Here is a 12,390-nt window from a genome sequence, read left to right as displayed (position 1 = left end):
AGCCCATCCAACTTGGATAACAGAGCTCAGCTGAGACGCATCCCAGGAGGGGAGGGTGAGTTGGATTTTGTAGGCTCTGGCGGATGTCAGGTGGAGACATGCAGGCTGCCGGTCAGACGGGCCTGGGCTAGGGCAGTAGTTCCAGAGTGGTCTGTGTTGTATGGTAATTGCAACCATATGGGTGCGTGATTTGTCCACAGATTGTGCGTGAGAAGAAGGCGATGGGGCCCCCACACTTACTGGGCAAGAGAAAGAGGAACCCACCAAGAAAGTGGGCACAGGGCGGTGGTAAGGCTACGGAGAGAAGCAGGATAGTGCGGTGTCATCGTGGGGTCCTGTGAAACTAGGCCCAGAGAGGGTGGGGTGGGGACCATGGTGGGACCCGGCTTGGGAACCGATGGCTTGTGCCCGCAGTCCTGGGGTGCAGGCTGCATGGGGAGGGTGCGTCCTGGCGCTGTGCAGGGAGCCACGTCCAGGAGGGGGACGGACACCGTCTCCTTGCCCTGCAGGGACGGAAGTGAAGGTGGGCGTGGCTTGGAGAAGGAAAGATGGAATTTGAAAAACCTCATGGCTGATTGCTTCCAACTTCTCAAAGTGTCTGAAGTCTTCTGCTCAAGGTCTTAAGTGGCACAGTAAGGGCTAGCACCGCTGAGGTTGAGGGGACGGACAGGGTGCTGACTGGACACTGAAACGCTGTCAGGCGGTGCTGGGGATCCAGCCACAGTTCTGTAAGGCCCGGGGCCTTCAAGCACCCCCCTCCGCCCACTCCAGGAACGTTCCTTTCAGAGTGGCCACACGGCCTCAGTAAATACTCAGTGCTGCTCCCATGCCGCCGTCGTCGTGCTTCCCCTGGTGGCTCCTGAAATCCTCCGGCGGACTGCTGCTGGGCCTGGAGGCCCTGGCCTTTAAAGGGTCTCCATGGAAGTGGGGAAGGAATCGCCTCTGCTGCCAGCAGTGAGTTCCAAGAACCGCTGGCAGGGGTTCCTGCCACCCGTGTGCCAAAGGCCACCGTGCCCAGGCCCCCTTCCAGCTCCGTCACACTCTGGAGGCAGGCACGGGTGAAGATGACTCTGTGGCCCCACCGGGGACTGGCTTAGCTCGTCACTCCGGAGTGCACCCTGGGCTTTTCTAAAGGGCATTCGCTCCTCCTGCCTCATTAGGACCTTACAGCCCCACCAAACGGATGAATGCCGATTTGACACACAGGAAGACTGAAGCTGGGGGCAGGGAAGCCCACTTGCTCAGGAGATTCACAAACGTGACAGGAGCTTGGGTCTCTGTCCTCGACAGGACTGGGTCAAGGCCGGAGCCCTGGGAGGGGCTATTCATGCCTGTGTGGTCTGTGTGACTTCTATAGCCAGCTTCCCAGATGAGCCTCACTTATCCCCTAGCCTCACACATGCTGTTCCCCCTGGCTGTAACAGCCCCCCAGCCTGTGCCCGATTCTCATCCTCACCTGGCTAATTATCTTTTTTTTTATGTTTACTTATTTTTGAGAGAGAGAGAAAGACAGAGTGTGAGTGGGGCAGGGCAGAGACAGAGGGAGTGACAGAATCTGAAGCAGCTCCAGGCTCCGAGCTGTCAGCACAGAGCCCGACGCGAGGCTCGAACTCACGGATCGTGAGATCATGACCTGAGCCAAAGTCAACCGATTGAGCCACCCAGGTACCCCTCACCTGGCTAATTCTTATCCCACCCTTCCGCTAGCAGTACCTCCTCCAGGAAGTCTTCCCTGACTTGAGGGTGTGCTTCCCTCTGCCTAGTACTTAACCCAGATCAAAAGACCTTGATTCTTGAGACGGAGTGGCTGGAACAGGTCCCCGTCTGTTCACCACTGGCTAGCACTAGATATGCACTCGCTCAGTGTTTGTCAGATTAATGAACTGAGCAGGTAAAGAACAGGAGGGAGAGAGGGAAGAAGGGAGGGGTCTCCGAAGTCAAACAAAAGCCTTCTCCATAGAGTCTGAGAGCGGGGGTGCCGGCGGATCCCTCCCGTGTACACAGAGACATTGGGAGCGTTCGAGCGTAATGGATTTGCCCGAGGTCTCAGAGTGAGCATGATGGGTCCTGGACTGGAACCCGAGTCTGTCACTCCCAGACCGGTAGTCTTTTGCGGTGATCCCAAGGTGGATTCCAGGCACAGTGGCAGGCCAGTGAGGGACATGAAGGCGGCCCAGAGGTGTGCAGTGCCGTCCGGCAGAGCGCTGCAGGCTCTGCCCTCTGTCCACCCGCTCTGCGGTCCCAGCCTCGCTTCCTCCATGCCAGAGCCTCTCCGTTCCCGCACAGCTTGTCCACTGTCTGTTCTCCTCAGACCTCCCTGGGGCTGTCAACATGCTGACCTTCTGGCTCCCCACCTGTCACCACCTGTCACAGGCGATTAGAGTAATGGTACAGGGATCTCTCCCCAGGTTCTGGGGCGATGGGGAGTGGAGGAGAGTGTGCTGCCCACGTGAGTGGGGCTGCAGGTCAGGCACACGGGCTAGGAGGCCGCAAGGGGCCACTGCCACTCTGCCCGGATTGAACAGTGGGGAGACTGAGGCCCGGGGAGGAGGAGGGGCTTGCCAGCGTGCCGACTCCCAGCAGTTACCGCCTCCACTCACTCGGCCTCCCGAGGACTCTTCCTAACCAGAGCCTAGGAGAGCCTTCACTGTGTCCCTAGACCTCACGCCCACGTCCTGCTGCAGTAGAGCCATTTCTGGGCTCATCTGGGGCTGTGGGTCTCTGCATTCTGAGCGATCAGCACAAGGCTGGTCACAGAGCAAATGCACCATAAACTTTAGTTGAATGAATGATTCGCGGGTTGTGTGAGATGAAGACCCCCGTCTCTCCCGCCCCCCAACACACACACACACAGCAGGGCCACCTCTGTGGTGTTCCGCTCTCTGTTTGGACCTCTTCTGTGCCACTGCCGCTGTCCGCTGGACCCTGTAACCATTGCAACCATTTGCTGCTCTCTCCTTCCCCAGCATCTTACACCTTGTGAGTCTTCTGGGGTCACCCCAGGGCCTGGGTTGAAATATGTGGTCTTTAAATGTTGGATCAGAGGTGAACAAATGAATCCACGAAAGCCTGGGTCCAGCCGACGCTGAGAGAACAGTGGAGCCTGGTGAGGAGACAGTCATGAATATGCAGAACCCACCCCCGTGCTAAGGAAGGGCACCTCAAGTTGCTGGTGGAACTCACAAAGATGAGCCACAGACCTGTTGAAGGCTTGAGGGCTTCCTGGAGGAGGTTTTCTCAGAGCTGGGCCTTACACGACCACTGTAGGCTGACACAGGCTTAATTCACTTTATTTTGCTGGTATAAAACTTGCGGTGACCGCAGCCAGGGCGTGGGTCCTCTGCACAAAGACTGTGCTGTGGGTGTTGTTACAGCCTGGGGCTGGGGTCAGCTTAATGGCACGATGCAACGTGAAACACTTGTGAACCTTTGCTACTGTGCCAGCCACTCTTTCCCGTGGGCCTCGCAACAACCCTGGAGGCCGCTATCACCATCATTCCCACTTTACAGCTGGGAATGGGGCACAGAAACTGGGCCTGGGGAGGTACCACTGGTAGGCAGCAGAGCCAGGATTTGGACCCAGGCAGGGTGGCTCCAGCACAACTTCCAGCTACACTGCACTGCCCTTGGTGTAGGCCACTGGCCTGAGGCTGTCCCGGTTGCTGCCGACTCGGCAGGTGGCTGAGCCCACTCTGTCCCTTGTGTTCCAGGTCATTTTCTGGGAAACAACACAGTCATTGACGTCCTCCGGCAGGCGGGGCTGGAGGTGGAGCACACGCCTGCAGGGCAGACCATCCACAGGTAAGTAGCTGAGGCATCCGGGGCACGCGCCCGGCTGGCCTGCTGCCACCATCCATGAACCGTGCCCGACCCCGTGCTGCGTGGCCAGCCTGCACCCAGCCTTTCTGCTCGGGCCTGCGGGGCAAGCTGTGAAGAAGCCCTGTAGGGAATGGCCTTCACCAGGCAGCCAAGAGTGGAGGGGCCGGGCTGGAGGTGGGGGGACCGAGAAGGAAGCTGGTGTGCAATCTCGGCAACCTGGGGGAGGTGAGGTTGAGGGGTGGGGCAGTGGGAACAGGAGGAGGGGTAGGTTCTGAGCTGCTCAGCATTTAGTGCCGGGTGAGTGGGTGGGGTGGAAGGACTCTGTGGGACTCCTAGAGAACTGGGGATGCCCAGCCCTGCCCACACCTGGTCCTCACCTTTTTCTGACCACACCTCTTGGGGGGCCCTCCCACCCCAGACTTTCCCACCAGGGCACACCTACTCCACTCAAATAGCCATTAGTGGCCATCCTTTTCCTCAGAAGGGTTCCTGTCCCCACCCTAGGCTGGGACTAGGTGCTCAGGGGTCAGCTGGGTCCACTTGTGGTCCACGGTGCCAGGGCGGGCATGACAGGGTGTCAGCACACTCTGGGCAGCTCCGGGGCAGGAGGGTGTTTCTCTGCAGCCTGCCCTCCAACTGTTACACAGGAACCTTCTTCGCTGGCCCCCCAAGGGCGACCACAGAGCGATTTCAGCCCCAGTCTCTGGCGTTACGAGAACTCGAGTCAGAAAGAAGCTTGAATGGTCACAGTGAATCTTTATACACAGGGCTCTAAGCACTTTTAGCTCATTAAATCCTCACAAGAGCTCTATGAGGTAGAACGTGGAGTACCCCCATCTTAAAATTGAGGAACTTAAGGCCCAGAGAGGTGATGTCACTTGCAGAACACCCGGCTTCTGTCACTGCAGCCGGGCCCTAGAGCCTCCCTCAGCTCCTAACTACTCCCTGTCCCCTCCCTGGGCGCCGGAGGGGGTGGGTGTGCTTGGAACAACGAAGGCTTTCCTCCTTGCTCTGCACAGACGACGCTTGGGGCCCCCCAGAGCTTTGAGCCTCCAGCCTCCTAGCTCTGGGCCAGCACTCTCTGCTCTCCCCTGTCTCCATGACCCTTCTAGAGGAACTTAAAAACTCCCTCACGTTGGACTCCTTCCTCTTTTGATCATCTGAGTCAACCGGACGAGACTGATGAACATTTAAGTGCGGCACAAATCCGGTCTGCCCTGGGCCAGGGCAGGGGTGTGTTGGAGGAGTGAGGCATCCAAGGCAGCCTTGGGGACAAGGCACTCCTCATGCTCCCCTTCACAGGCCCAAGGACTTCACCTTGAAGCTCATTGTGTCTTTCCAGGCCAGGCGGGGCGGGCAAACAGGCCGGCGCTGCTGCCTCGACTCCTATTCATCTCAGAGCCCAGGCATCAGAGGAAGGTCCCCCGCCTCTCCCGCCTCCCCGCCCGGCCCTGCTCCGAGGGCTCTCAGCCCCAGGCTCCAGCGCACGCCGAAATCCTGCGGGTGGGGCGAGGAGCTGGGATGCTGGGGAGGCCCCAACAATAAAAGCCATCATCGGCCACAGGTGCTTCCTGGACCCATCTTTTTGTCCGCCTGTTTTGAATTATCTCCCCAGCAGCTGCAGCATCTCCTGGGCCCTGGGAATCTGGGCTTGCTGTGGGGGCTGGGGACGGACAGGCTGAGCTGATGGCCTTCCCCTCTCATGGAGAGAGAAGCCCCTCACCCCATTGTGTGTGCGGGGGTAGAAGAGAACAGGCTTCTCGCCGCCTCGGGTGCCGCCTCGCCCTTCTACTCCTGATACCACGTCCAGCCTTCTGCCAGGGTCTGAGGTCCTCCCAAGGGAGTCCACCTGGGCCCCAGAGAGGAAAGAATAAAAGGGAGAGGAGCAGAGGCTGTTCCCAGGCTAAGAGACCTGTGTATATAGCACTGCAAGGAAAGTGAATTCCACACACACACACACACACACACACACACACCTAATCAGTGCTTTAGTGCCTGCTACAGCCAAGTCCGTGTGCTTATAGGCCAGTATCAAAGAATGGCTTGTTGTGTGCCAGGCACTGTGTTAGGACCTCATCTCATTCGTCCTCATGACGACCTTACGAAGCGAGTGTTATGACTACTCCCATCTCACAGCTGCCTGCCGCTTGAGACAACTTTGTCACCTGCCCTTGGTCACACAGCCTGTAAGCCGCAGAGCTGGCATGTGAACCCACGTCTGTCCACCTCTAGCTGGAGCTCTGACCTGCTTAACACTGTCCTGCCTCCCCAGAAAGATGCTCAGGGAATAGCTGTTGAATGCACAGATGGCTGGTTGTGTGAATGATACAAACCACCGCCTTAATATTTTAAAATTTTTAGTTAATACTGTTAACTACTAAAACAGTTCCACGGCTTACTATTTGCCAGGCACTGTTTGCAAGGCTTTGCCTGTGGTAACTTAGGAGACCCTCATGCTGCCCCTCAGAAGCGCAGGCTGTAGCGCCCCCATTCTGCAGAGATGGAGATGAGGCACAGTGAAGTCAGGTCACTTGCCCCAAGCCCCTCAGCCAGAGCCTGTGGAATGAAAGACCCTGAAGAAGACGAGATAGGCCCCCGGGGCCTGCCCACAGCTCACTCCCTCACTAGTACGAACTAGCCTGGACTCAGGTGTCACCCTGCACTGACCAGAAGCGCCCCCCACCAGCCTAGCAGCCTCCACCTTCAAGCTCCCTCTCCTGCCCTCCCCAGCGGCTCCCACCATCTGACATCCTTATTTTCCAGCTCTCACTTCAGTGTGAGCTCGAAGAGAACAGGGACGTGATTTGGTGACCGCTTCTGCCCAATTTCTAGAAAGGTGGCTGGTGCAGGGTGGGTGCCCAGGAGACATTTATTGAGCCGATCAAAGAAAGAATGGGTCAAAACTCCATCTCTGGACATGAGACAGTGGTTTCCCTGGGTTCCTCTCGCCGGGCCCAGCAGGGGCACCCAGCCTTTCCCCTGCTGTGACAACCTTCCCACTGGGCTGCACTCCCTGTCGCACGTGACTGACACAATCCCACACGTGCACCTCACATGCTGTTGCCCCTTTCCAGCCCTGCCACCCGGAGCCCCGCACCTCCACCCGAGGGGACCTCGGCAAGCCCGGCCCCGGTGACCCCAGCCGCCGCCCTCCCCGCGGTACCCTCGGCGACCCCCACCATCCCGCCTGAGGAGGAGGACCCAGCCCTGTCCCCACACCTCCTGCTCCCCGACAGCCTCAGCCAGCTGGAGGAATTTGGGCGGCAGAAGAAGTGGCACAAGAGGCAGAACAAACACCAGCGGCCGCGACAGTTCAATGACCTCTGGGTCCGCATCGAGGACAGGTGAGCAGGGGGAGGGGCAGGCCTGTCAGGAGCTGCGCATCTCTCCGGGTCAGCCCGGGGCCCCCTCTCATCCCGGACCCTGCTCGGAGGAAGTGAGCCAGGTGCGTGCTTGGGTGGAAACTTCTGGGATAACTTGACTCACCTCCGATTCACAAGGCTCTTCCTGTTCATCCGTCAGGGTTTACAGAGCATGCTCACATATGATTTTTCATGTGTATTCTCAAAATGAGAACAAGCACACTTGTCTGCATTTTAAAGGCAAGGAGATAGAAACTTCCTTCAGGTGCGGTAGACAAAAGCCTGCTTTCCCCTTAGCTCCATTTGTCCCATGGGCCAGAAGGTGAAACTGGGAGAAGATACATCGAAACGTCATAAGCTCCCTGCGCCTGGAAGGTCTTAGTGGCCGACACCCTGGCAGGGAGGCTGCAGAGGGCCTCACTCTGCCAGAAAGAGATGGCAGGTGACGACGGACAGCCTTACTGCCGTGGGCTGTCTCTCAGGAGGGGAAGGGGAATCTGTGATAAATGATGTCGAATATGGGCAGGTGCAGAAATCATCCTGCTCTGCAGATAGGTATCTGTCCCCTGCCTGTGTTCTCCTGCCACCCCTGTGCCACCTTCTCAGCCTGTCTGTTTCCAAAGCTCCTGATGGAACCAGGATACTGTCTCCCAATTTCCACCTATAGACTCAGTATAGAGCAGTCTCCCTAGCTTCTGCTTTGGGGTAGGAATCTCCATATGTAATGAGCAGTGTCACCAGAACACCCCGGCTGTCCCAGGGAGTGGCCATCAGTGAAGGTCAGAGTCCTACCCCCCGCGGTAGCCCAGCCCTGGACATCGCACCCCAGCAGTGGGCCCTTGCAGACTCCAAGTCTCACCTGAACCCTCAAGATCATCCTCCAGGATTTCCCCAGAATGCCCAGAATCATCTGGGTTACTTATAAACAAACAAATGCCCAGGCCCCACTGCAGACCTCATAAACCTGCACCTGCAGGGCATGGGCTGGCAAGCTGAGCGTTGAGTCTGCACTTGGTTGAATGTGCGCCGCAGTCTTTGCAGCAGCTTTGGGGAACGTGGACCCAGTTCTGCGTTTACAGATGGTGAACCAAGGCCAGGTTGGGGACGGGGGGCTTGTCCAAGGTCACATAAGCAATCGGGGGCTGCCTCCTGCACTGTCTACTTCACGGTCCTCCTGCAGCCAGGTCTCTGAGTCATCGACAAAAGGTTGACATGTCCAGTAAAGTTTTGGATGCGCACTGTTTTGAAAAGACTTCCGGCAAGTAAGAGTGGAGGCCACTGCACCTTGGGCCGTTGGTTTCAAAGTGTCTGACTTGGGTTACTGGGAAATGTACTTCTGCAGAGCCCTGGCCAGCCTGTCCCACCGAAGGCAGAGGCACTGCTATGGCTAGATTAGCCGTGACATGTTTGGCTCGTGTGCCCAGCATGGGCGCCCCCTCCAAACCAGGAGCAGGGGCATGGGGTTACGTCAGAGGGCCACTTCTTCCGTGCTGGGGAGCACTCACAGGCTGCCAGGAAGGAGCAGGGCCGGTGCCGGAGCTGGCAGCACATAAAAAGCTCCAATCAGAGGGTTACTCCGGGCCCTCGACAACCTGCTGGGGTGACTGAGAGACCCAGCCGGTGGCGGGCCCAGCCCAGGAGGGGACAGGAGGCTGGCTGTCAGCTCCAGCGACTGACCCCCCAGCCCTAACCACTTCTGAAAGGTAAATTTCGGCAAACGACTCCAAGCAGTTTCCTTTTCACAACACGTAGCTCTGAAACACAGAGCCCAGTTTCAGGATAAGAAAATAGCTTTTCTTTGTCAAGAGGGAGCCCTTTCTCCCACCTAACAGGTAAATTGTGGCTGGATAACTCTCTTCCATCTTGTTGGGTTGGAGAAGGAAGTTTCCCCGGAAGGGCACCCTGCTTGAGCTCCTCGATGCTTCTTAGGCAAGCAGGCCCTGAGCTTCTGTCACTCCCAGGGGACTCACCCCATCCTCCTAGGCTTTCCAAGTTTCCAGCTCTCTGAGAGGGAACAGAGGACAGCTCTCCAAGGGGGGACCTAAAGCCCATTCGTGGCCATTCTAACAAAACCATTCTCCTTGGAGCTGTGATTCCATTCTGAATTCTCTCATTTTCTTGCCCCCAAAATCTGGCTGGTGCCATCCATCACCTCTCCCAACTCATGCTACACCCGTGACCCGGCAGCAGGGCCCCTGCCCAAGGGCACTGCCCCAGCAGCCCAGGATTCTCCAGTGCTGCCTGCCACTGCCCAGTGAGCTTTCTGCCACCCAGCCTGGACACAGAGCATGGGCTCCCTCCGGCCTGCAGCTGCCTCTCCTGCGGGCCCTGTCCTCACTGAGCTGTGTGCTGCCCCTCAGTCGGCCATGCCCAGCCCATCTCCCACCTATGCCGTTGCTTTTCTCTCTGGGTGGGGGAGGCACGAGGCTCTTACAACCATCATGTCCCCAGTCTTGTCAGTAGTCCTGGAAGTAAGCTTTGTTTGACAAACAAGGAAACTGAGGCCCAATGAGGTCAGGTAACGCCCAAAACCCACACAGCAAGTGAGCTGTGAAGTCAGAACCCACAACCCAGGACTGTCTAATGCTAAGGGTCACATTTGCCCATGGCCACACAAATGCCCCACCCTTGCCTGGCAAACATCTTCTCCATCCTCACTGGCTGAAGTGTCCCTTCTCTCCTCCCCCACAACCCACAGTTCCTGCAGGTGCCCCAGTCTTAGCACAGTGACACAGGCTGCAAATCCTCACTTGTGTCCCAAGGCCTGGAGGCCAGGAGGCACCAGATCTGGGCTGGACTTCTGTGGCCACCGGGGGCCTCGTGAGGGTTTGTTGACCGCATGCCTGAGTGAGACAAGGAGGGAGAGAACTGGGGGTAGAGGCTGGCCAGACCACCACCTGGAATGAGCTCCCCTCCACTCACCCCTCATTACCCAAGATGTAAACACACAGGAGGAAGTTTAGAGAAGCAGCAGCCCTGGCAGGGTGATTAATGAGGACCCTGTGGAAGGGGCCAAGTGCATGTCTGCAGACGGCTGTACAGCAGGGGCACAGAACTCTCAGGAACCCCACATCTAAGGACCAAGAGGGGGGACAGCAGTTCAGGGTTCATTCCCATGCTGGCTGTGTGCCTACACACTGCCCCACTGAGAAATGAGACTTGTGACAATCCTCAGTCTCTCTATCTCTTTTAAATATTTATTTATTTATTTTGGGGAGTGGGGTGGGGAGGGGCAGAGAGAGAGAGAGAATCCCAAGCAGGCTCTGCACTGTCAGCGTGGAACCTACACGGGACTCCATCCCACAAACCGTGAGATCACGACCTGAGCTGAAATCAAGAGTCAGATGCTTAACCAGTGGAGCCACCCAGGCGTCCCCTCGGTCTCTCTTTTTGTGCAGTGAGGGACTTGACTAGGTCCATGATGGTCATGGCAGCCCCGCTGCTCCCCCAGCCCATGGCTGGGGTATGTGCGCATATGATGGGGTTAGAGGGCTGGATAAACAAGGGGTCAGAGTGCTGGATGGAAGGACAGTCATGAGGAGGTGGGTGCAGGGAAGTGTTGGGCATGGCCAGAAGCGAGGTGCAGGTGGGCATCAGTACTGACCCAGAGTCCTGTGGGTGCACCATGCAGGGGCGGGGGTACAAGACACACACACACACAGAGCGTGTCGTTGTCTTTCTGGGCCTCACTTTCCCCGAGCTTTGAGCAGATGGCCAGGGCCCCCTGGAAGAGGAAGACCTCTCTCTGGTCCGCCCAGGGGGGCATCCTGCCTGAGGTTCCCCGGCTACACTTTCTCTTAGCAAAGCCAGGCCTTCTCCCAGGGGGCTCCAGGGTGGTGGTGTCTCTGTGTGGGGACGGAATGCTATGGGACTCGAGGTGGAATCCCACCCACGGGGGATTCTCTTCCCCCATGAGAAATGGGAAGCAGGACCGCTCTGTGCATAAAAGCACAGACAAATTCAGGCAGAACAGGCTTCAGACCCCGGCCCTTCCTTGTGCTTGCTTTGAGAGTAAATAAGATGATGCTTATAGAATGGTAAGCTGGCCCCAGACCCCTGGTGACACTTGGTGACAGTTGTCCCCAGAGTTGCTGGTGGGACTCTCAGTCTGGTCTAAGATGCCACTCTCCCTCTCTCCTCCCTCCCCGACAGGAGCTGCTCGTGGGCCCTTCGCACGTCTTAGGTTTCAAGCATAAGTGGGTGCTGCCCACTCCCCCTCTTGACAGGAGCACACTGGCCACGTGCCGGTTACCCAGCCCCGTGTTGAGAGCTGGTGGGGACAAAAACAGAAAAAGTCTCAGGTCGTGGCCAGGCAGGGACGGCTCCCTAACACGCTGTGGCTGAATTAGCCCTGGAGCCCCAGTCAGTTTTCCTGCACCTGCGAAGGGATTGGTCCGCCAGGGCTGTGGGGAGGATGAGGGCATTCCCAGCAGAGGGGGCCATGAGGCCAAAGGCGTGGAGGCTGGCATGGGCCTCGGACATTGAGATATCAGGCAGCAGGCAGACCTGTCGCTTCAGGTCTCCGACCTGCTTGGCCCGGAGAGGCTGAGGCCAGACCGGAGTTGCCGTGGGGTCTCCTCTGGGCGAACCACAGGGAAAGCTGCACCCTCAGGCAGCAGGATAGGCTATCAGGTAGGTCCCCCTCACCCAAGGCCCATCTCCACACTGTCTCCCTGGAAGCCTCTGAGGAGGTCACCTAGGGCACAGCCAGCAGTCCCTAGTATTGGAAAGAAAGTCACAGCCTCTGAGACCCCCAGAACCCAGCCCCAGATGGCTCTTTAAGACCCTCTAAGTACACGGATTGGCCTCCCACTCCAGGTAGCCCTCTGGAGGGGCCTCAGTGGGCAGACAGCTGACACCATCGCAGGCACCGGCCCTCCTTTTCTGTGCTTTATACCCTGAACTTCTGCCTAAGATCTCACTTCTAGCTTCTGCTACTAGAAAACATTTTAACGTCCGTGGGTCTGTACCTGCTCCTTCATTGTACACATGGGGAAACTGAGGCCTGGAGGACAGGACTTGCCCCACGCCACGTGGCACACAGGGACATAGGGCAAGCTAGAACAGGGCTTCAGCCTTCCTCCCAAGCAGCGGGGCCCTTCCCCACATGAGGGGCCCTGTCGGCTCAGAGCAGACTCAGCCCCTTGGTGCCAGCCGTCTGCGGAGCCTGGGAACACTCTCAGAGTGTTTGCTTTGGCTTCAAGGCCAC

At 57.9% G+C, this 12,390-nt stretch overlaps 1 protein-coding gene across 2 annotated transcripts in view; it reads left to right on the top strand.

The window, feature by feature from the left end:
- The window catches only part of TRABD2B (TraB domain containing 2B), a 217,586-nt gene that overhangs the window by 196,434 nt on the left and 8,762 nt on the right, over positions 1-12,390 (top strand). The window contains exons 5-6 of one of the 2 annotated variants that reach the window (XM_027059252.2): positions 3,711-3,801; positions 6,894-7,163. In XM_027059252.2, coding sequence (XP_026915053.2) covers positions 3,711-3,801; positions 6,894-7,163 — 361 coding nt within the window. The other variant, XM_027059253.2, reaches the window with a different exon arrangement.

The sequence above is a fragment of the Acinonyx jubatus genome, chromosome C1 (genome assembly GCF_027475565.1).
Source record: "Acinonyx jubatus isolate Ajub_Pintada_27869175 chromosome C1, VMU_Ajub_asm_v1.0, whole genome shotgun sequence".
In the NCBI taxonomy this organism is placed as follows: Eukaryota; Metazoa; Chordata; class Mammalia; order Carnivora; family Felidae; genus Acinonyx; species Acinonyx jubatus.
This window is presented reverse-complemented; position numbering and strand designations above follow the sequence as displayed.